The following is a 25,716-nucleotide window of genomic DNA, read 5'->3' as shown; positions in this document are numbered from 1 at the left end:
CCTGTTTAAGACGATATGTGGGGGCATGATCATTGTAGATTTATGTCTCCCTTGAGAATAATGAGTCGTAGGCATAATGTCTACATCACCATTGCTGAAATGTTTAATAAAGAGGGTGCATATTTGTTCCGCATTTGCAGGAATACCTAGCCTTGGTGAATATTTTGAAGTGTGTTGTATAGATTGACATATCTAGCAGCTAAAGGCATTAACAGCATCAGCAAGTTCGTGTGATACTCATAAGTCTATGTTATGAGTCATCTCAACTGGCACATTATGAGTAGGGAGATTTGGTAAAAATTTAACAACAAATAATATTGAAATAAACTTTATAATGTCCAGTAGTTGTTGACTTGCTTGAAGACTCCTGGTTGGTTAGTGATTTGTTTGCTGTAGCCCAGCAGTGTAGGCACTGAGTCAGAGGTTACTACCACATTAACCACAGTGCTCGTTGTCTTCATCGGGTACCACTTTAGCTCACTTGCAGTGGCTGGTGTGTATTGACTTACTTTTACCTTCTGCTTTCACTGCTGAGTTGGTAATTAACAACACTTGAAAAGGACCTTCCCTTCGAGCTCCTGGTGGTTCCTTAAGTGGTTTCGCAATCAGGACCCACTCTCCAGGAATCCAAATGTGTCCACCTTCTGTTAGATCACTCCAAGCAGCAGAACCGTGTTGAGAAGCAAACCATACAACTTGGGTTAATTTCACACAATAATTAACTAAGCTGTCTGCCGTAATGTGTATATCGGTCTCTCTGAGATCGAGGGCTACTTGCAGTGACCTGGGGCACCTGGTTACCAAATCGAATAGCCTTGCTTTAGTTTTCTTGTTTGGGGTTGCTCTGATAATACACAAGACCATAGGAAGAGCTGTAGGCCCTGGTACACCTTCCCCATGATACTTAGTCAGTCTGTGGTTCCATTCATTTGTTCGACTTGTCCTGATGACTCAGGTGATGAAAATACTGATGTTCATATAACTCCTGACAAACACTCCCAGTGAAATATGTTCCTTGGTCAGAGTCAAAGTGACATGGCAATCCCCGCCTAGGAATATACTCCTGATCAGAGCTTTTGCTGTGTATGTGACAGCAGGTTTCCTTGCACCCATCATGAAAACTTGTCCACTATTACCTGTACGTCTGAATATCCTTGACACTTTGGCAAAGTAATGCAATCCGCCTGTACTGTAAGTGTTAAAATGGACCAAGTAGGGCAGGAGCACTTAATTGTGGTAGCTTTTCCGCTACTCCAGAATTCATTTTCTGGTATGTCATTCAGCTTTCAAGCATTTGTCAAGCTTGTACCCTGAACTTTAGATTCCACCATTATTGGGGGAACCTGTTGATCATCTTTTGCACTTCAATGTGTCCTAGGGAGTGCATCTGCTGTGCCAGGTAAGGAAGAAACATAGTTGGAGCTACTGGTCTATGACTAGTGCCATATCTCCATAATCCATAACTGTCCATCTAGAACCATTTTTCCTGATTAAAGCATTGAGTGTTTTTCTCTCTACAAGATCTTGTACGTTTGTCTGTAATGTGGAGTTAAACTGTGTTTGCATAATTCCAGTTGTTGGGTTCACTGCATATTTCTCAGTATGTCTACCTTTAAAAATTTCTTTCCGCGTTGTCTTTTCCAAAATTTCATCCGCAAGTGCATCTTCATGGCTTCCCATTGTAGTTATTTTGGAGTGACTTTTACATTTTAATACACCAACATTTGATGGCAATTGTATGGCATTCATGAGTTCTAATACTATTTGGGATTTTAACAGCCATAAGGATTCCCCTTTGTCTCCATAAGTTTCCAAGATCATGAACAACTTCAAAAGCATTTGGAGAATCAGTGTAGATATGAACTGATCTTCCTTCCGCCAATTTACCGGTTTCAATCAAAGCTTCTAGTTCTGCCTGTTGCATAGAGATACCAGGAGCCATTTGAATTCCCCTTTCAATCATTGAGGACTGTCAGTGCATAGAGTCAAATCTTTAGAAGAGCAATAACCAACAGAACACTGTTGCTCTCCACATTACAGGCTAAATCGTTTATGGTATCAGAGATTCTTAATGGAATCAGTCATAGAAAATTATAGCACAGGAACAGGCCCTTCAGTCCATCTAATCTGTGCCGAACCATTTAAACTGCTCACTCTCATTGACCGGTACTGGAACCACAGCACTCCGTATCACAGTTAATACATTGGTTAATGTAGGGGCAGTGCACAATGTCACCTCTAAAGTCTGAAACACTTTCAGTTGTTCTTCATTAAGAGTCCCAGGATCATTTGAGCACTTACTGTCCTTCAGCAGATTATTGAGGGGTTGAGCAATTGTCGATGGATCTGCCACGAGCTTGTCAATGGCTTCATCTTCAGTCCTATGTCTCTTCACTCCCTTGATGTTTATTGGAGCAAGCTGTGACATGACTTTCAATCTTATTGTTTCATCACTGTCATCCTTACTTGAGTCACTAGAGGCCACTGTAGAGTCCATGTTCTGTTCATCCTGTAATTCCTCAGAGTTCAGTATCAGAATCAGGTTTACTATGGCCAGCGTGTGACATGAAATTTGTTAACTTAGCAGCAGCAGTTCAATGCAATACATAATCTAGCAGAGAAAAAAAAAATAAGAAAATAATAAATAAGTAAATCAATTACAATATACGTATATTGAATACATTTTAAAAAGTGCAAAAACAGAAATACTCTACAGTAAAAAAAAGTGAGGTAGTGTCCAAAGATTCAATGTCCACCTAGGAATCGGATGACAGAGGGGAAGAAGCTGTTCCTGAATCACTGAGTGTGTGTCTTCAGGCTTCTGTACCTCCTACCTGATGGTAACAGTGAGAAAAGGGCATGCCCTGGGTTCTGGGGCTCCTTAATAATGGAAGCTGCTTTTCTGAGGCACCACTCCCTGAAGATGTCCTGGGTACTTTGTAGGCTAGTACCCAAGATGGAGCTGACTAGATTTAAAACCTTCTGCAGCTTCTTTTGGTCCTGTACAGTAGCCCCTCCATACCAGACAGTGATGCAGCCTGTCAGAATGCTCTCCATGGTACAACTGTAGAGGTTTTTGAGTGTATTTGTTGAGATGCCAAATCTCTTCAAACTCCTAATGAAGTATAGCCACTGTCATGCCTTCTTTATAACTACATTGATATGTTGGCACCAGGTTAGATCCTCAGAGATCTTGACACACAGGAACTTGAAACTGCTCACTCTCTCCACTTCTGATCCCTCTGTGAGGATTGGTATGTGTTCCTTCATCTTACCCTTCCTGAAGTCCACAATCAGCTCTTTTGTCTTACTGACGTTGAGTGCCAGGTTGTTGCTGTGGCACCACTCCACTAGTTGGCATATCTCACTCCTGTATGCCCTCTCATCACCACCTGCGATTCTACCAACAATGTATTGTCAGCAAATTTATAGATGGTATTTGAACTATGCCTAACCACACAGTCATGTGTATACAGAGAGTGGTGCAGTGGGCTAAGCACACACCCCTGAGGTGCGCCAGTGTTGATCGTCAGCAAAGAGGATATGTTATCACCAATCCGCACAGACTGTGGTCTTCTGGTTAGGAAGTCAAGGATCTAATTACAGAGGGAGGTACAGAGGCCCAAGTTCTGCAACTTCTCAATCAAGATTGTGCGAATGACGGTATTAAATGCTGAGCTAAAGTCGATGACCAGCATCCTGACGTAGGTGTTTGTGTGGTCCAGGTGGTCTAAAGCTGTGTGGAGAGCCATTGAGATTGCGTATGCCGTTGACCTATTGTGACGATAGGCAAGTTGCAGTGGGTCCAGGTCCTTGCTGAGGGAGGAGTTCGGTCTAGTCTTGACCAACCTCTCAAAGCATTTCATCACTGTCGATGTGAGTGCTACCGGGTGACAGTCATTAAGGCAGCCCACATTCAGTAGGTGGCACTGTCTAGGATGACTGTCCGACATAGGCTGGAATTCCTCTGCATTTGGATGGCGCTGCTTCCTCCAGGGACTGTTCAATACAGAGCGTGTTTCCAAGGGCTGAGTGTCAGAAGAAGCATTACTGGCAGCGTCACGAGCAGGACTGCCCACTGAGCCTTCAGGATGCTCTTCCTGATGTCCAGGCTGCACTTCCTCAGATTGACTCATTCTGCCCTGAGGCTCTGTACACCTCACTTCAAGCTGATTACATTTAGTGTGTTTCTTTTGCTTGTGTGTTTAATGCAGAAATTTGCTCGTTAGACTGTTTACTGTCTATATCATACTGTTTTGGTAGTTTATTGTAAGTGTTGCATTTTTTCCTGATCAATTAGTAAAAGTCTTTACTCACTTTTTAATTCACTCCCTCAAACCAAGTTTGCAGTTTTACCTTAAATTCACACATTCCAGGTTTATCCTTGCCGTCAGGCATTCTCACCTGCTTCCTTAATAAACTTAACATTGTTGGTACGTTGCCTGTGGATTACTTCATTATCTGTATCAAACTGAGATGTTTTATTCAGGTAAGAGCACGTTGAACGTTTCATATCTTCGCCCATTGTTTTAGCTACTTTTTGTTACTTTGACTGCAATCTTGAAATATTAATAGATTACAACCAAAATTTTAATAGGTTGTCTCATGCACGACACTGGCTTGCACATATTGTGCCCCACTGTGTGAACATATTGAGTAATTTAGTATTTTCCCTGCTTCCCTAGTTTGCATGTGGCTCCACTGAATGCATGCATTGAATTATTACACTCTACCAGCTTGCATATTTAATTTTTCTCTGTGCTCCAATGGCTTGCACATGCCTTCACTGCTTGCACATATTTAACTTTTACAGATTTTTAAAAAATACCAACATAGTAGTTCTTCACTCCCAGCTCCCATCTGATGATGCATTTAAACCAGAACTATGTTTTCTCGCAGACAACTGAAATTGAAGAGGTAGCTCATACCTCTCACTTAGTTTAAACACTGAAAATGTCCACTTCATCTGGGATTCTTCCAGGTCTTTAAGTCTTTGCAACCATTCTTGCTGATGACACCAAAGTTTTGGACTCTGATGTAAAAACATCCAAGGTTCTTTCAGGAATCAGGAAGTTAGGAAAGAGGCACAAAACTCATTGCTTCACAATCATCGTAAGTTTTTTTAATTTCAAAATATACTTTATATACAATAAACTATTCAATAACTTTCCATCCTTTACATACGTTTCCATTATAGTCAGTACATATCCATACTTATAGCCACCCATGTGGCACTCCATTTGTTCACCTTACCACATCATTGTTGAGGGGTATACTCCCCGTCACCCGACCCCTCCCACTCCCGCGGGTGGAGAAACCTATACTGTGGTCCTTCCCCACCGGGCCCTTGCGGTGGCTGCACCGAGTTTCAGTGCGTCCCTCAGCACGTACTCCTGCAGCCGAGAGTGTGCCAGTCGGCAGCATTCTCCCACGGACATCTCCATGTGCTGGTAGATCATCAAATTTCGGGCCGACCAAAGAGCGTCTTTCACCGAGTTGATGATCTGCCAGCAGCTCCGGATGTTGGTCTCCGTGTGCGTCCCCGGGAACAGCCCGTAGATCAGAGAGTCCTCTGTTACGCAGCTGCTGGGGATGAAACGTGACACTAGCCCGTCCATCCTCCTCCACACCCTCTCTGCAAACTGACAGTGTGCAAAGAGGTGGGTCACAGACTCGTCCTCACTGCAGTCCTCCCGTGGGCAGTGGGGTGCGGAGATGATGTTCCGGGCGTACAGGAGGGCTCTGACTGGGAGGGCCCCTCTCACCACCAGCCAGGCGAGGTCTTGGTGCCTGTTGGTGAGATCTGGCGATGAAGCATTTTGCCAGATGAACTGAACGGTCTGCTCAGGGAACCACCCCACTGTGTCCATCACGTCCTTCTCCTGCAGTGCCTGCAGGACATTACGTGCTGACCACTGCCTGATGGCCCTGTGGTCAAAGGCGTTCTCCTGGAAGAACTTTGCTACGTAGGACAGGTATGCCGGCAACGACCAGCTGACAGGGGTGTTGCGCGGGAGTGGGGCCAGACCCATCCTTCGTAGCCAGGGCGACAGGTTGAACCTGGGCACACAGTGGTACTTGGTGCCCACATACCTGGGTTCTACACACAACCTGATGCAGCCACATACGAAGCTGGCCATCAGGGTGAGGGCGACATTGGGGACGTTCTTGCCCCCGTTGTCCAAGGACTTGTGCATGACGGTCCGTCTCACCCACTCCATCTTGGATCCCCAGACAAATCTGAAGACAGCTCGGGTGATTTCCGAGCTGTAGGAGCGGGGGACGGGCCAGACCTGCGCCAAGTACAGCAGCCCTGAGAGCACCTCACACCTGATGACCAGGTTCTTGCCCGTTATCGACAGGGAGCGCCCTCCCCACAGTCCCAGTTTCTGTTTCACCTTTGCCGTCTGCTCCTGCCAGTTCTTGTTGCACACCTCAGCCCCTCCGAACCAGATCCCCAGCACCTTCACATGGTCAGACCTGATGGTGAAGAGGACGCTGGATCGGTCGGGCCAGTTGCCGAAGAGCATGGCTTCGCTCTTCGTGCGGTTGACCCTGGCCCCCGACGCTAGCTCAAACTGTTTGCAGGTGCCAATCAACCTGCGAACTGACCTCCGATCAGAGCAGAAGACGGTGACATCGTCCATATACAGGGAAGTTTTTACTTGGGTCCCTCCACTGCCTGGCAGCGTCACCCCTCTTATGCCCTCATCCCTCCTGATGGTTTCCGTAAAAGGTTCTATGCAGCAGACAAACAAGACAGGGGAGAGGGGACAGCCCTGCCTGACTCCAGACTTGATGGGGAAGCTGTCTGTTTCCCACCCGTTGACCTGGACTGCACTACGGATGTCTGTGTAGAGCAGTCTAATCCAATTCCGGATTCCCTCCCCAAATCCCATTTTGGAGAGCACGTCCGCCGTGTACGTGTGCGATATCCTGTCGAAGGCTTTCTCCTGGTCCAAGCTGACTAGGCAGGCGTTCACCCCCCTGTCCTGCACGTAGGCGATGGTGTCCCTCAGCAGCGTGAGGCTGTCTGAGATCTTCCTGCCCGGTACAGCACAAGTTTGGTCCGGGTGGATCACCTGTCCCAGAGCAGACTTGACCCTGTTGGCAATAGCCTTGGACAGGATCTTGTAATCCAAATTCAGGAGAGAGATGGGTATCCAATTTCTAATGTCCTCCCTTTCCCCCTTCTGCTTGTAGATGAGGGTGATGATGCCCTTCCTCATGGACTCTGATATACTGCCGGCCAGAAGCATAGCGTTGTACACTTCCAGCAGGTGTGGGCCGTAAGTGTTAATAGACTAAGGAGCAGAGACTAGTGCAGAAGGGAGGGAAGAAGCAGAAAGAAGATGGCAATACCATGTGCTCAGCTCTTTTTACACTTGATAGAGAAGGAGCATTCCATTCAAATCTGCAGATATGACTCACCAATCAGATAGCCCCTATTCAAACAATGCAGAATCAGAGAAGCATCAAGGAATGCTGAATCAAATAATATATTTACAATACTAAAGTATTAAAACTACACTCCTCTCTGCCTAGCTATAAACTCTGAGTCAATAGAGAATGCATCTCAACTCAGATGTGTAACATATTGCTCTCTAGTCATACCAATACACACTTTCTCCCCTACACACAGTATACTATACAACTCTGTATAGACATCCACAGCATTGTCAAGTTTAAATTGTCCCATTCAGGCCTGAAGGTTGAATTGCTGTGGAGGATTTCTCAATCCTGAGAGATAACATCTTTCCTGACCAGGGGTGGGGTCATTCTGCTTGGCAGGTGAGACTTGTGGCTGAGAAACAATCTCAGGTTCTGGGGTCTCCACCATGGTGGTTGTAGGAGTTGACTCTGGGACTGCAGGAAGTGGTTCTGATAGATCTGGGCATCTTTCTTCTCTAACAATGGACTCTGCTGTCCTCAACTGATCGATATGTTGTTCCCAGATAACATCAGACACAATCTCCACTGTGTAGGAGAGTGGTCCGGTTCTGTCTTTAATCTTTCCAAGTACCCACTTTTGATCATCTCTGTAGTCCCTCGCCAGGACTGCTTGTCCAGGAGTGAAACATCGAACCTCCTTGTTTGAGGAGCCCTCAATTTGTCTCAGCTGTTTGTCCTGCATGCTCCTTCTGAGATTGGGTTTGAGGAGACCAAGAGTGAACGCAAGGGACGACCCAGAAACAGCAGAGCTGCTGAGATGTGGGTTGTGGATGGTGCCTGTATTGTGATATGCAAGGAAAAAATTGGCAAGCTGCTAATTCAGGGTAGTGGGTTCGGTTGACATTGCTCACTGTGTGGTCTTCAGACTCTGGACAAACCTTTCCACCAAACCACTTATAGCTGGGTTGGGTGGTGCAAGTATCATGTGTCTTATTGCAACCACCTTCAGGAATGACTGAAACTGTTCTGTAACAAACTGTGGTCCTTTGTCACTGACTAAATGTTCTGGAACTCTAGTTCATGAGAAGGGGCTTCTCAACATATCAGCAGTGAGTGAGGCTGTAATGGAGGGTATTGAGAATACTTCTGCCAACTTTGTATCTCCATCCACTGCTACCGAGAAATTTTTGTTCGTGAATGGTTCAGCAAAATCCGCATCAATCCTCTGCCAGGGCACTGCAGGCCATTCCCCGGGATAGAGAGGCACTGCTCTTGGCATCTTCTGGACGTGTTGGAATCCCGAGCAATGCATGACAATCTGACCAATCTTCTGATCTATCCCAGGCCACCAGACAAAGCTTTGAGTCAATGCTTTCATTTTGACCGTGCCTAGAGTACTGGCATGTAGCTCCTCCAACATTTAGCTCTTAGCTTGGATGGTACATCATCATCATCATCATCATCATCATCATCAGGTGCCGTCCCCAGTTTGAGCTTTGACTGCCATGGTCCACACACTCCTGTTTCGGGTCAAGTGGATCAATTCATTGGTATTCATTTTCAGTTCTTTGGCTGCTGTCTCCATCATCATTTGTCCTTGTCTTCCTCTTGCTTTCTTCCCTTCAATCTTTGCCATAATTACTGTGCATTCTAACTCCTCTTTCCTAATCACATGTCCAATGAAGTTACGTTGCTTTTTCACAATCTCATACATTATTTCTCTTTTTGTGTTTGCTCTGTTCATGACATCCTCGTTAGATATTTGTTCTGTCCGTGATATTCTTTGCATCCTCCTCAAAAACCACATCTTTTCTGTTTCAATTCATCTCCTCACGTTACTAGATATTGTCTAGATGGTACAACAACTCTTAATCCCCACGTAAGGCAATCCTGTCAATGGCAAGTTCATCCCGGCACTGGTAAAAATGGGGGAGCTGGAGTCTCTGCTGCACATTCCAGCCACTTTGGGAGGCCATGTAGACCTGAGACAGTGTGGGATCTTTTCTGGTTTCCCTTCGGATCAGCTCTCCCACACAGATACTGGTTGAAATGCTTTCTTGTCAATCTGAGAAATATTTTTTCTCTCAGTGGTAAGGGAATGTGATGCAAAGGCTATGGGACATTCACTTCCATCACTCATAACATGTGACATGACTCACCTATACTATAGTGAGATGTCACAGGCAAGCTTCACTGGACAATGCGGATCATAATGTGTGAGTACAGTATTGACATCACCGTTTCCCTTGTCACTTTGAAATCCACCACACTGATTTGCCCATTATCATTTCTTTCTGATTTGCAATAATGAGTTCAAGGGGTGGAGCACAGAAGGCAGGTTTGGCAGGAACCTGGTATAGTAATTGACAAATCCTGAAAAGGTCTGCAACTGTGACATGTCCTTGGCCTTGGGGCGTCCACCACTGCTTTGATTTTCTCAGCACACTGGTCTAAAATCTTGTGTTAATGGTGTGATTTAAAGAATTCACACTTGCTGCATCATGCTCTGAGCCCATAATCTTCTAATCGTTTTAACACTGTCTTGAGATTTTGAAGAATGACTGAAACAGCCGAGCCAGTGTCCAATTTCATTTTAATTCATTTGCCATTCACTTCTGGTGTAAGCCATATTGCTTGCCTCTTGTTAGTTCTCACATTGTAAATCTCAAGGCTACACAATCCTGTGTTACTCTCATCAATACCAAATTTTTCATCAACAGTGTGCAGGTTAGTGCTCTTTTTGAAACAGCAGCCTGACTTATCTTTTTCTCTACCCTGTGCAGTCCATTAATTTATGTCTGCCCAACACATTGCATTTTCTGCAAGTTTCACCTTTAAACCTGCATTGGTCCAGTGTATGTGACCCCTTGCCACAATGGTAACACAATTTGTTCACAAGGTGGGTTTCCATTTAGACGTTGCAATTTTGTTCACATTCACTTTCATTCCTGACTGCAACTCAGTTGCATCTCTGGTTGCTGTTTCCATTGATACAGTGATATCACCTGCTCTTTTAAATGTGAATTGTGCTTTAGTTTGGAGCTGTTTTTGAATGCTTTCTTGTAAGATTCCAAAAGCTAAATGATCTCTCGGTGCATCATTAAGCCCATCACTGAACTGACAATGATCAGACAAGTTCTTCAATTCAGCTATGTACGCTGAAATGGACTCCCCTTCCCTTTGTTAACATTTATGAAACCTAAAGCTTTTTGCAATCAAGAATGGTTTCAGTTCTAAATGTTCCTGCATTACGTTCACAATATCAGTAAAGCTCATTTCAGCTGGTTTGGTTGGAGCAGTTAAACTTCTAACCAAACTGTATGCTTTTCCACCTATTGTACTCAGCAAAACGGGCACTCAGTTTTCATTGGCTATTTCATTTACTTTAAAATACTGCTCAGTTTGTTCAGAATACATCACCTGTTGTGCAATTGAACACTTCTATGTTTCTGATGTAACCAGCCATTTTGCTTTTTAAAAATGTATTATTATTATCACCTGGTACTCACTTGTTGTTTGTTAATTTCGTCCATTTTCTGCCTTCTTAAAAACTTGTACGTCTCTCTGTCTCCCCTTCGACAAAAAAGCATGTTGTGCTTCAACGGGTAAGTAGTCATCTTGGGTTCTTTATAAAACTTCCTTGTCGCTACTGTTATGTTTTGTAACTCCAGAAACTAATCAAAAGAAAAACTCAGGAGTTAGGATGTTTGGTTTACTTAGTTTTTCTTTTGTTTAGAGAGGCACTCACATATGACGTGATTGTGTAATGACGTATGCCATTCATGTGCTTTTTACATATAACTCAATGAATTATGTAAACAAATAAAGAATACTTAATCAAACAATACATTTCAAATGTTACTGAAATAATAAATACACTACACATATAACATAGAGCATTGACCAGCAATCACAGTACAGGCCCTCCAGACCAAAGTCGGACCGACATTTTAACCTACTCCAAGACCAATCTAACTCTTCCCTCCTGCATAGTTCACCATTTCTTTTTCATCTGTATGTGTACCTGAGAATCTCCTACATGTCCCTAATATATCTGCCTCCATTACCACCCCTGCCAGTACATCTCATGCACCCATCACTTTCTGTGCAAAAAAAAACTACCACTGCCACCACCACCCTCCCCATACTTTCTTCCAGTCACCTTAAACATATTCGCTCTTGAATCAGTCATCTCCAACCTGGGAAAAAGGTGCTGCCTGTGACTCTGTATACATCTTACTGTCTTATAAATCACTATCAACTCTCATCCTACTTTGCTCCAAACAGAAAAGCCCGAGCTTACTCAACCCTTCCTCTTAAGATATGCTCTCTAATCCAGGTAGCATCACAGTAAATCTTATTTGCACCCTTTCCAAAGCTTCCACGTCCCTCCTATAATGAGCTGACGAGAACCGAACACAATTCTCCCAATGTAATCTAACCAGTGTTTTATAGAGCTGCACCATTACCTTGTGGTTCTTGAACTCAGTCCTCTGACTAATGAAGGCCAGCACACCAGAGCCTTCTTAACCACCCTATCTACTTGCATGGTGTCTTTGCTGGATCTACGGGAGTGCAGACCAAGATACCTCTGGTTTTCAATACTGCTAGGAATCCTGCCATTGACCTTGTACTCCTCCTTCAAATTTGACTTTCCAAAGTAAATCACTTCACACATCTCCAGATTAAACTTTATCTGCCTCTTCACAGTCTAGTTCTGCATCCTATCTATGTCCCATTGTCACTAATGATGACATTGTACACTATCCAAAACACCATCAATCTTCGTATCATCTGCAGGCTTATCCACCCTTACACTTCCTCGTCCAAGTCTCTTCTAAAATTTACAAAGAGCTGGGATCCCAGAACAGATCCCTGTGGAAAACCACTGGTTACCAACCTTCAGGCAGAATATACTCCATCTACTACCACCCTCTGTGTTCTGTGAACAAACCAATTCTGAATCCAAGCAACACACACAAAATGCTGGAGGAACTCAGCAGACCAGTCAGCATCTATGGAAAAGAGCACAGTTGACGTTTCAGGCCGAAACCCTTCATCAGCACAGGAGTGAAAAGATGATGAGTCAGACTTAGTAGGTGGGGGGAGGGGAGGAAGAAACTCAAGGTGATGGGTGAAACTGGGAGGCGGGGAGGGGTGAAGTAAAGGGCTGGGAAGTTGATTGATGAAAGAGATACAGGGCTCGAGAAGGAGGAAGCTGATAGAAGAGGATAGAAGGCCATGGAAGAAAGAAAATGGGTGGAGCAGTAGAGGGAGGTGATGGGTAGGTAAGGAGATAAGGTGGGGGAGGGAAAAAGGATGGGGAATGGTGAAGGTTTGGTGGGGGGGCATTATCAGAAGAGCAAGAAATTGATGTTCATGCCATCAGGTTGGAGGCTACCCAGACAGAATATAAGGTGTTGTTCCTCCAACCTGAGTGTGGCCTCATTATGATGGTGGAGGAGGCCATGGACTGACATGTCAGAATGGGAATGGGATGTGGAATTAAAATGAGTAGCCACTGGGTGATCCTACTTTAACTGGTGGATGAAGCGTAGATGTTCAGCGAAGCGGTCTCCCAGTCTACGTCGGGTCTCACTGAAATACAGAAGGTCACATGGGGAGCACCAGACACAGGACTCCAACATACTCACAGGTGAAGTGATGCCTCACCTGGAAGGGTTGTTTGGGGACGAGGTGTCCCTCCTATCCTTGGTGGAGTGGCAGGAGGATGGATTAAGGACAGATATCTGTGAAATGGAAGAGATGTGGTTGAGGCTAGTATTGATAGTGGAGAAAGGCAAGCCCCTTTCTTTGAAGAAGCGGGACATCTCCTTAGTTCTCGAATGAAAAGCCTCATCCTGGAAGCAGATGCGGCAGAGAGAGGAGTTGAGAGAAGGGGATGGCATTTTTACAATTAACAGGGTGGGGAGAGGTATAGTTCAGGTAGCCGTGAGAGTCAGTGGGTTTATAATAGGCATCAGTGGATAAGCTGTCTCCAGAGATAGAGACAGAGAGATCAAGAAGGAGGAGGGAGGTCTTGGAAATGGACCAGGTAAATATGAGGGCAGGGTGGAGGTTTGAGGCAAAGTTGATGAACTTTGCACAGGTGCAGGAAGCAGCACCAATGTAGTCATTGATGTAGTGCAGGAAAAGTTGGGGGTAACAACAGTGTAGGCTTAGAACATAGACTGTTCCATGTAGCCACAAACGGACAGGCATAGATGGGACCCATGCGAGTGCCCATGGCTACACCTTTTTGTTTGAAGGAAGTGCGATGAGCCAAAGGAGAAATTATTGAGAGTGAGGACTAGTTCCACTAGGCAGAGGAGAATGGTGGTGGAGGGGAACCGATTGGGTCTGGTGTCCAGAAAGAAATGAAAGCTTTGAGGCCTTCCTGGTGGGGGATGGAGGTGTATAGGGACTGGACATCCATGGTGAAAATAAGATGCTCGGGGTCAGGGAACCAGAAACCATTGAAAAGATCAAGAGCGTGTGAAATGTCATGGATGTCGGTAGGAAGGGACTGAACCGGGGGGGGGGGGGGGGCAGGGTTAAAACTGAGTCGAGGTATGTAAATATGAGTTCAGTGCGGCAGGAACAAGCATAAAAAATGGGCCTATTTGGACAAGCAGATTTGTGGTTCTTGGGTAGGAGGTAGAAATGGGAGGTGGGAGGTGCGCGGTGTGGGAACTATGAGATTGGTGGCTGTGGATGGGAGATCCCCAGAGTCAATAAGGTTGGTGATGGTGTGGGAGACAATGGCCTGGTGCTCCTCAATAGGGTCCTGTTTGAGGGGTAAGTAAGAAGAGGGGTCTGACAGCTGTCGCTGGGCCTCAGCAAGGTAGAAGTCAAAACCTTCTTCTGCTGCCCTCTGAAACCAACCAGCAAAGATTTCCTGGATCCCATGCCTCTGGACTTTCTGAATGATTCTACCTTATCAAATGCCTTACTAAGATCTACATTCATCACATCCATTGCTCTACTGTCATCAAGTTTTGTCACATCTCTGAAGCGTTCAGTCAGGCTTGTGAGGCATGCCCTACCTCTCACAGAGCTATGCTGACTCTGCTTCTCCAAATATTCGCAAATACTGTCTTTAAGAATCCTATGCAATAGTTTGCCCACTACAGGTGCAAGATTATAATTCCAAAAATTGTCTCCGTTAAATTTTTTGAACAAAAAAATAACACTTGCTTGGGGTTTTCCTTCACCCTACTCATCAAAGCCTTCTCATGTTCCCTCCTAACTACCCTAAGTTCCGTCTTAAGCTCCTTCCTGGCTACCTTGTATCTCTCAGGAGTCCTAAACCTTAAGCTGTTTCTTTCTTCTTCTTGACTAGATGTTCCACATTGCTAGTCAGCCATGGTTCTTTCAGCCTACCACCCTTTCCCCTCCTCAATGGGACAATAAGAGTGAATATCTTATTGTGCTTTTGCACATTTATAAGAGAGAAAGTGTTTGTGATTGCATATGTGTATATGAGACGTTATCTGTGTTTTGTGTATGAAAATGAAAATAAGTGAGAGAGAGAGCAAGAGAGCGAGAGAGTTTGGTTTTCATTCAGTGCATAGAGAGGAAATAGTGGGATTCAATTATTTTACTTTGCTTGGATGTACAGTTGGCTGTGCTCCATTTTTATACCATGTGTAATGTGCAGAGGACTGCGGAAACTGTATATATCTAAAGGACGGTTTCCATTAAAACACGGTGTGCCATGAATATACAGAGGAACAAGATCTATTTTAATAATAACTTAATACTTTGTGTCTTTCTGCATCACACAGGACTACAGTTTGAATTTATCAATCCTATCTTTGAATTTTCAAAGTGTATGAATGGCCTGCACTTGGATGATGCTGAATACGCTCTGTTAATTGCCATAAATCTCTTCTCAGCAGGTATGGGATCTTGTGAATAACTACTTTTAAAGGGTGAACTCCCCCCCAACCTACTGGGCTTTGTCACTTTTGCCATGAAATTAATGAGTGCTTCTCTTGTGAAAGAGCAAAAATTAATGGAAGTTAAGACTAGTCTTTGTTTGCCACTCCCTCATTAAATTGAATCTTTTGTCCCTGATTTGCTTGTTGCCAGACCTTATGGGCCACACACCTTCTTGTACTTTAAAAAGTAGCCTTTTTTTTTTCTGATGAGCTATCCCCTGGGTTGCAAGCTGACTTGTTCTCTGGACTTTGCCACAGATGGGACACATGGTGCTTAATGGGGTGGGCGGGTTATTTTAGATCTCGTACACCTTTCTGCCGCACGTCTTTCTGAATTCTCAGGGGCTCAGTGGGTTTCTGGACTCTGCTCTCCTGTTTTTGAGTTGTTACAGGGAAGGGAGTTCTGAGAATTTGGTAGGATGTTCCCCAAAGACACTATGGAAAGAGATGGATGTGCAGATTCAGCAGATTATCTTAGTTTGTAAATGGTACCATTCACTGACGTACAAAATGAGAACTTTACATCAGCTTTGATAAAGGAAGATGCTGCTGAAGTCTCAATAAAGGACGATGTGGCAGCCAGCCAGAAAAGTTCCCTTTATTCTAACTCTTTGCCTCCTCCCAATTAGCCAATCTATAATATGTACTAATATCTTTCCAGTAATACCATGGGCTCTCATCTTAACAGCCTCAAGCAGCACCTTGCCGAAGGCCTTCTAAAAATCCAAGTAAACAACATCCACTGACTCTCCTTTGTCGATCCTGCCTGTTATTTTCCCAAAGAATTCCAACAGATTTGTCAGGCAAGATTTCCCCTTAAGGAAACCATACTGACTTTAGCCTACTTTATCATATGCTTCTAAGTACCCTGAAACCTCATCCTTAATAATAGACTCCAATATCTTCCCAACCACTGAAGTCCGGCTAACTGGTCTGTAATTTCCTTTCTTCTACCTCCCTGCTTTCTTGAAGAGTGGAGTAACATTTGCAATTTTCCAGTTCTGCTAAAGCATTCCAGAATCTAATGATTCATGAGAGATCATTACTAATGCTTCCATAATTTCTTCAGCCACCTCTTTCAGAACCCTGGCGTGTAGTCCAGCTGGTTTGGGTGACTTACCTACCTTCAGTGGCTAGTGGTGTTCCACAGGGGTCGGTGTTGGGACCACTTCTTTTTATGCTGTATATCAATGATTTAGATGATGGAATAGATGGCTTTGTTGCCAAGTTTGCAGATGATACAAAGATTTGGTGTAGAGGCAGGTTGTGTTGAGGAAATGGGTATGATGCAGAAGAACTTAAACAGATTAAGAGAATGGGAAAGAAAATGGCAAATGAAAAACAATATTGGAAAATGCATCATCATGCACTTTGGTAGTGGAAATAAATGTGCGGGCTGTTTTCTAAACAGGAAGAAAATCCAAAAATCTGAGATGCAAAGGGAGTTGGGACTTCTTGTGCAGAACACCCTGAAGGTTAACCTGCAGTTAGTCAGTGGTGAGGAAGGCAAATGCAATGTTAGCATTCATTTAAAGAGGATTAGAATATAAGAGCAAGGATGTGATGCTGAGGCTTTGTAAGACACTGGTGAGGCTACACCATGAATATTGTGAGCAGTTTTGGGCTCCTCATCTAAGAAAAGATGTGCTGGAATTGGAGGGCATCCAGAGGAGGTTCACAAGGATGATTCCGGGAATGGAAGGGTTATCATACGAGGAATGTTTGTTAGCTCTGGGTCTGTACTCACTGGAATTTAGAAGGATGGGGGTGGGGGGGGGAATGTCATTGAAACCTTTCAAATGTTGAAAAGCTTAGACAGAGTAGATGTGAAAGGATGTTTCCCATGGTGGGGGAGTCTAGGACAAGAGGGCACAGCCTCAGGATAGAATTGTATCCATTTAAAACAGAAATGCAGAGAAATTTCTTTAGCCAGAGGGTGGTGAATTTGTGGAATTTATCACCACAGGCAGCTGTGAAAGCCAGGTTGTTGGGTGTATTTAAGGCAGAGCTCAACAGGTTCTTGATTGGACATGGCATCAAAGGTTACAGGGAGAAGGCTGGAGAGTGGGGCTAAGGAGAGAAAAAAAGCATCAGTCATGATTGAATAGTGAAGTAGATTTGATGGGCCAAATGGCCTAATTCTACTCTTATGTCTTACGGTCTTTAGATCTTACAGCTTCCCGATCACTTTCTCCTTAGTAATAACAACTACATTCACTTCTGCTCCCTGACATTCTCAAATTTCCTACATACTGCTAGTGTCTTTCACAGTGATGACTGAAACAAAATACCGTGGATTCCGATTAATTGGGCCATCAGTTAATCAGGGCAGCCACTTATTTGGGACAAGTCTTAAAGAACAAAATCTAATTGAGAAAACAGCTGGGATTCCCTTTGTTTATTCAGGACACTATGCCGCTTAATTGGGGTAGGAGACTGTTGCCAAACAGTTTCTATCTAGTGTCAGTTGCATGTACTCACGTGGCTATTAGACACTACACGTGTTTTGAGTGAACAATTTTTAAATAGTGTTAGTTGCGTGTGTTTCTGTTCAAAAAGCAGTGATTTTTGTCACTGATTGTTCACAAGAAATACACAGTATAACAATTCAGAACTGTTTTGCTGGCTGCGGTTTCAAGCATTCAAGCTTGGAGATGTCACAATTGGCCGGGAGTGAGAATGAAACCATCTCACTACTTCATAAAGTTAGGAACTATGAAGAATTTGAAAGTATTGACAATCATCTTGAATGTTACAATGAAAATGAAGACAGAGAATGCAATCATTGAAATCATTGCATGAAGGCAGTCCATTATCTGCAGTAGGTCTCTGTGCTGATATTGTTCATTTACAGTCAGTCAGAAGAACATGGCAGAGTAAATTCCTCTGTTTATAATTATTAGGATCTAATACAGTGTTTTAGTACTGTAGTAGTATTGGTAGTGTTCTAGTTTGTTGTGTATTTCACTTAAATGCATAATTTGTTACTCAGTTAAATGTAGTTGGTCTTTTTTTATGCCTTTTTAAGTAAGTATTCCCATGAAATTTTGGCTAATTTGGGCAGCTGCTTAGTTGGGTCAGAAAGTATTGGTCCCAATGTATCCCAATTAACTGGAATTCATTGTACTTATTAAGTTTGTCCGTCATTTCTTTGTCCCTATTACCATCTCTCCAGCATCATTTTATAGCAGTCTGATATCAACTCTCACATTTCTTTTACTCTTCAAATACCTGAAAGAAGAAAAAATACTTTCTCTTATATTTTTGGCTAGCTTACCTTCATATTTCATCTTTTCCCTCTTGATAGCTTTTTTTTTAGTGGTTTCTGTTGCATTTTAAAAGTTCTCAATCCTCTAACTTTCCACTAATTTTAGCTCTTTTCCCTTTAGGCGCGGTGCATTAGTTACAGCTTGTGGATAGTCTGGAGAAGATGGGTTACTCTGTTCGGAACAGTAAAGGCTGCAAGGGAAATCATGAACAGTATAGATAGAAATAGGTAGCAAGAAATTGTTCCCACAGGTGAAAGGACACAGTCCAAGGGACACAATGAAGTGAGTGTCAAAGGTGACACGAGCAGGTCACTGGGTCTGCAGTGCACTGCCAGAATTAACAGGTGCAATTGTAGCATTCAAAAGTTATCTTGATAAGTAACTGAAAGGAAGGAGTATGTAAAACAAAGGGGAAAGGCTGAGGGATGCGACTTGCTTTATTGCTCTGACATAGAGCCAGACCTTTTCCCATGCTATGAATGAAGATTAAAGGATTATGTTAATTCTTGTGAAATACTGGGTCATTTGAGGACACTAGTTCTTGGGATAATGCTATACCTGAGTAAGGGTTGTTTTTTTCCCCTCCTTTGGAACCAATGGTGTGAAAGTTCAAGTATGGGGGAGGGTAGCTTTTAATGCCAGTATCACGCCGATGGGTGAATCTGAAAATCTAGCCCCACCTATGTAACAAATCCATAGTCCCTCTTTCTCTCTGGCTTTTGAAAAATGAATGAATCATTGGTGTTCAACCAGCAACGAATGAAATCACAAGATACGACACCTTGATTGGCATGTCAAGTACTTCCGGAGTTCGCTCAATTATTGTGGCATTCCTACATCTGAGTCGGAGGACCTGGCTTCAAATCCATTCCATAGACCTGGACACTTAACCAGGTGGGGAAGGGTAGAATTGCTCTGCTGGTTATTCAGATTCCAAGCACAGGCCCCATCTGCCTTCTTTTGTGTGTGTGAACAGTTGAGGGGTGCTGTGGAAAAAACAGCAGAGGAGGTTTCCCAGACTCAGTAATATTCACTGCTCATCCAACATTGCTGAAACAAATGAAGTGATTCATTCCACACTGTGAGGCTAGTGTGAGCACATTGGCTGTTGCATTATGTATGATACAGCACATTCGGAAACAAAATTGGCTTGGTGATAGGTACAAGAGGGTTATTTTTCAGATTTGAGACCTATGGCCACTGGGATTGGTGCTGGGTCCCCTGTTGCTAATATGGCATGTTTGTGATATTGATAAGAATGCTGATTGCAGAATTAGTAAATATGCGGATGACACCAAAACTAGTTCATATGATGGACAGCAAAGGTGGCTGTCTCATGTTACAGCAGGATTTTCATCAACTGTGAAAGTCAGCCAAGGAATTTAAATCAAAATGCAAAGTTAACTTTGGGATGTTAAAGGAGGGAGGGACATACACAGTGAATGGCAGGACTCTGGGGAGTGTTGTTGAACAGAGTGACCCTGGAGAACAAATACATAGTTCCTTGAAAATGGGAACACTGGTTGACAGGGTGGCGAAAGAGGCCTATTAGCTGAGGCACTGGGTATAAGAGTTGGGATGTCATGTTACAGTTGGTTAGGCTGCACTCGGAGTTTTGTGCGCAGTTCTGGTTACAACAAAATAGAGAGGATGTGATTCAGCCAGAGAGGGTGCAGAAAAGATTCACAAGGATGTAGCCTAGATTGGACGGCTTGAATCATCAGCAGGAATCTGTTTTCCCTGGAGAGAAGGAGTCTGAGAAGTGACATGATAGGGATATTATGAGAGGCACAGATGGAGGTATATGTCTAAAACTAGAGTGTATTGGGTTAATGTAAGGAGGAAGAGGTTTAAAGGGGATCTGAGGGACAACTCCTTCACACTCAGGTTAGCCGGTATCTGGCACGAGCTCCCAGAACGGGTAGTGGAGTCAGGAGCAGGAGCATCATCTGGATGGGTACGTAAATGAGCAGGGCATGTGGGGACGTGGCAAGAATGCAGTCAAGTCGTCTCATTACCAATGGATGTGACATCAGCAATTCTGACTGTCTCAATGTTAACTACATTACAGAGGAACATCATTATTAACTTTGCTTTTGCTAGAAATGCAAGTTGTTTATTTTATTTTTCATGCGGGAAGAGGGCAATGTACAAGAGAAGAAAATATAAGGAACAAGCATTTGAATTTATAAAGTGTCTTTCATAATCTTGGGAAATGTCCAAAGTGCTCAACACTGACCCACCACCTCTGGGATGTCCATTCAATGTAATTCTCTGACATCTATTCAACTCCCTGATGTGGAAAATGAGTACTTACTGTACACACAAAAAAAAATAAAATTTTTTGTGTTGTTTATTGTGGGATAAATGTTGGCTTTTTTGTTCTGGGCAACATCGGAGGCAGCAGCCATAGTCTCTAGTTTGACATGACATTGAAAAGATGGCACCTTGGCACACTCCTCAGCACTGCCCTGCCTACTGGACAGGTTCATAACTGGGGGGGTGGGATAAAACACATATTGCTCAGCAATCTTTATAGCAATGAACCATCTACCTGTGCAGGTGAAATCACCAGTGTGTGTGCCCGGCACATTCCAGCTGGCAGTTTGGGGTGAAGGTGCACTGAATCCTCTTATTCCTTTCACCAGACCGTCCAAATGTCAATGACCACGAGTTGGTGGAAAGGCTGCAGCAGCCATACGTTGAGGCTCTCCGCTCCTACACACAGATGAAAAGACCCGATGTGAGTGATGGGATACTTGCAGTGGCATTCAATGCCAGTGCTTTCATTTCAATGCCATTAGCTTCAGCGGCAGCTCTACTACAAGAACTTATCAGAAGGTTGTGAGACTCCTTAGTTTCATTGGGCAGAATTCACACAGACTGTTAAGGGTTAAGTTCGCTGCGTATGTTACGTGTTACATCATACGTTATTACGTTTTGGGAGTGGGGTTTTTCTGATATACACACACACACACACACACACACACACACACACATATATATAAATAGGAACCCCGTCCCTATTTGTTTATGATTGCTTGGTGAATCCTACAAAACCAAGCCCACACATCATCCGGGGTTATCCTGAAAGCAGAGAGCGTTGATTACACTAGGCTCACCTGCATTTGCATTTTCCTGCCTCAATTCCCAGAATTGGTTAGCATCGAATCCCCCACAAACCCCTGAACCTGGGTTGTCCCTGTCTCCTTTGACAGTGTCACTAAGAGTGACCTTACAGCAACTTCATAGTGCTGATCCACCCACGTCAGGGCACCCCAACCATTCCTTATATTTATCTGCATATGTGAATAAATGATCATGCAGATTTTTTATTCCATAGATTTCAATCCAAGAAATCCTAGCCAATTCAGTCAATTTTTACTCCATGTTCCTCCTGATAAACTATTGTTCATTTTTACATTGCTGATGTCTTTGTATTCCTACTCTGATTTCCCTTCTCTTTCTCCCTTTCTGCATCTCTTCTCCTGAAAATATTTTCATTCTTTTCTGTGGATTTTAATTTTCTGGATCCAATAAAAACAGTGTTATAGCGTCACACAGCATTTGACAGACCACATCCACGCCAACCAGACCCATTAAACCCATCACCCTGAACTTGGCCCATAGCCTTCTGTGTAAAGGTCCAGACCAAGAGTGAGGACCTTTGTGAGTGCATGTGTCTAAATTGGTGATAATCTTCTAAAAAATTCTCTTGTGTGCTGTAGTAATTTTGAGCAGAAATAACCATTGATTAATGAATTAGTAACAATAAGTACAGAGGCAGATTGAAATAAATGAAGCATTTTAAATCCTGTTCAAAAATTATTAATATTAATCTTTTTAAAAGACTATTGAAAAGTTATATTTCTAAATAGTATTGTTATTATAACTCACAGCTATCTGGACTATTTCTCTTCTCACCCTGTCTCTTGCAAAAACGCCATCCCCTTCTCGCAATTCCTCCGTCTCCGCCGCATCTGCTCTCAGGATGAGGCTTTTCATTCTAGGACGAGGGAGATGTCTTCCTTTTTTAAAGAAAGGGGCTTCCCTTCCTCCACTATCAACTCTGCTCTTAAACGCATCTCCCCCATTTCACATACATCTGCTCTCACTCCATCCTCTCGCCACCCCACTAGGAATAGGGTTCCCCTGGTCCTCACCTACCACCCCACCAGCCTCCGGGTCCAACACATTATTCTCCGTAACTTCCGCCACCTCCAACGGGATCCCACCACTAAGCACATCTTTCCCTCCCCTCCTCTCTCTGCATTCCGCAGGGATCGCTCCCTACACAACTCCCTTGTCCATTCGTCCCCCTCATCCCTCCCCACTGATCTCCCTCCTGGCACTTATCCATGTAAGTGGAACAAGTGCTACACATGCCCTTACACTTCCTCCCTTACCACCATTCAGGGCCCCAAACAGTCCTTCCAGGTGAGGCAACACTTCAGCTGTGAGTCGACTGGGGTGATATACTGCGTCCGGTGCTCCCGATGTGGCCTTTTATATGTTGGCGAGACCCGATGCAGACTAGGAGACCGCTTTGCTGAACATCTACGCTCTGTCCACCAGAGAAAGCAGGATCTCCCAGTGGCCACACATTTTAATTCCACATCCCATTCCCATTCTGACATGTCCATCCACGGCCTCCTCTACTGTAAAGATGAAGCCACACTCAGGTTGGAGGAACAACACCTTATATTCTGTCTGGGTAGCCTCCAACCTGATGGCATGAACATCAACTTCTCTAACTTCCGCTAAGGCCCCACCTCCCCCTCGTACCCCATCTGTTACTTATTTTTATACACACATTCTTTCTCTCACTCTCCTTTTTCTCCCTCTGTCCCTCTGAATATACCTCTTGCCCATCCTCTGGGTACCCCCCCTTGTCTTTCTTCCCGGGCCTCCTGTCCCATGATCCTCTCGTATCCCCTTTGCCTATCACCTGTCCAGCTCTTGGCTCCATCCCTCCCCCTCCTGTCTTCTCCTATCATTTTGGATCTCCCCCTCCCCCTCCAACTTTCAAATCTCTTACTCACTCTTCCTTCAGTTAGCCCTGACGAAGGGTCTCGGCCTGAAACGTCGACTGCACCTCTTCCTAGAGATGCTGCCTGGCCTGCTGCGTTCACCAGCAACTTTGATGTGTGTTGCTTGAATTTCCAGCATCTGCAGAATTCCTGTTGTTTGTTATTATAACTGCTTTCTATCCAAATACTGATGTTTACACCAGGTCTGCAAATATTTCAAAATGTACCATTTAAGCTGGTGAGAGAAGTTTCCGGGGAAAATACCTCACTGCTCTGGAGTGAGCAAATCATTTACTGTTTCATTTGGCAGTAGATAATGATTATGTATATTTTTGTTATGAGTGGGGTTTAAGGAATTGTGGGGCGACACTGCATGCCATCTCAGGCACATGTGCGATAGGTTTGCCGTCACTGCTTCTCTGCTCAGTCTGGACCAGGTATTCACCACTCTGGCTGAAACATACCCCCCTCAGACATCTGAATCTCTTCCTTCTTTAAATCTGTCCTTTAGTTTTATTCACCCCTGATACGGGTAAAGGTTTTCTGTCCTATCTATAGGTGTGTCCCTCATAACTTTATATACTTTCTCCACCCAAGACAGAACAAACCCAGCCTTTCCTCAGAACTGAAAAGTTTCATCCAGGCAACGTTCCTCTGCACCCTCTCTGGGGCTATCATATCCCATCATGCGGTGACCAGGAATGCCCAGAGTACTGAAACTGATGGCTAATAATCGTTTTAAACCTGCTCTTTATACCGCTGAAGCCCTTGAATTCCTAGCTTTGCTTATCGCTAAACATCACATCTTGTAGTTTTTTAAATATTTCTACTTTTCTCTCCTGGTGATTGTCTTTAAAGATGTCCTGAAAAATTAAACTAACTGTCCTCATGGTTCCCTTGGCCAATGATCAAATCAGCAGCAATCTTCCTGTCCTTTTTCTGAGGGCCAGCCCACAGATGGGACTGTCAACTTCTCTCCCATTGCTCTTCACTGAATGAATTCCTTCAGCTCCAACTAGAACCTGCCTTATTCGAGGTGTCCACAGTCCTGGACCTCAGTGAATGCCCTAGCTTCCTCTATTTTACCATTCATCACCATCTTGGGACCTGCTGGAAAGGGTGACTATCTCTCTCTCTCTGGGATCACTTGCATTGTCCTGGTCAGAGTAAAAGTAAACACAATTGTATTGCTGTCATTGCTGCTCTGATCCATTTGCACAGATGACATTGAACACTCTCTCACTGACTTACCTTCACCTCTTGCTGCAGCCTGGTACTCACCTCAGTGAGAGTGATCTCACGTTGACCGACATTCTAATTGGCTTTGTTCTCCTCTTGCAGGATCGCTTGATGTTCCCGCGAATGCTGATGAAACTGGTTTGCCTGCGGACTCTGAGCAGCGTCCATTCGGAGCAAGTCTTTGCGCTACGGTTACAGGATAAAAAGCTGCCACCTCTCCTGTCAGAGATCTGGGACATGCAGGAATGACTGTGGGACTGCCGATACACGACCCACCTCAGCCGGCCAGGGAAGGGGTGGGGTAATGAGTTAGTTCACAGGAAAGAGTACAGATGCAACAACCTTACAGTATTGAGGGATGCTTTCAAAAGATTTTTAAATGTTGGATGTAGAATGTTCCATTTTGCTATGCTTTGGTATAAACTTGTTAAATGATTGGTCTATTTTCACATTAACCAAGCAGGCTAGTGTTTTTCTGGGATCAGCAGGAACCATGGAATCAGTTGTTCTGTCTCTGAGACACAGACACCTAACCAAGACTGGGTTAGGAAATGCTCTTTATTCATTACAGGGAAATCAGGTGATTAACAATTGTGACGGGGTACGCCATACCAGAAGCCAGCATCATTATACTAACACACTCAAAGCAAACTATTAACTCCTGCATGACAGTATCCATTTAACAGCTGTAATTCACTGCAGGTGGGTATTTATTCTGTGTCATTCTTGGGCTGTTTTTGTGGAATCAGGTCACCTTTGGACACCAATCCACTTACCCTCACAGACTGACTGAATCAGAAATGTGCAACACACGATTGGCTCCTTATGTGATATGACTGGTGT

General features: G+C 44.0%; 1 protein-coding gene across 1 annotated transcript in view; it reads left to right on the top strand.

Annotated features, from left to right (window-relative positions):
* LOC140205489 (oxysterols receptor LXR-alpha-like) overlaps positions 1–25,284 on the top strand; it is a 74,414-nt gene extending 49,130 nt beyond the window's left edge. Inside the window, exons 5-7 of the mRNA XM_072273102.1 lie at positions 15,180–15,293; positions 21,253–21,347; positions 24,976–25,284. Of these exons, the coding sequence (XP_072129203.1) occupies positions 15,180–15,293; positions 21,253–21,347; positions 24,976–25,122 (356 nt within the window). The 3' untranslated portion in view covers positions 25,123–25,284. The remainder of the gene's footprint in view (positions 1–15,179; positions 15,294–21,252; positions 21,348–24,975) is intronic.
* Positions 25,285–25,716: the final 432 nt, after the last annotated feature.

Source organism: Mobula birostris, chromosome 11, assembly GCF_030028105.1.
Source record: "Mobula birostris isolate sMobBir1 chromosome 11, sMobBir1.hap1, whole genome shotgun sequence".
NCBI classification, from domain to species: Eukaryota; Metazoa; Chordata; class Chondrichthyes; order Myliobatiformes; family Myliobatidae; genus Mobula; species Mobula birostris.
This window is presented reverse-complemented; position numbering and strand designations above follow the sequence as displayed.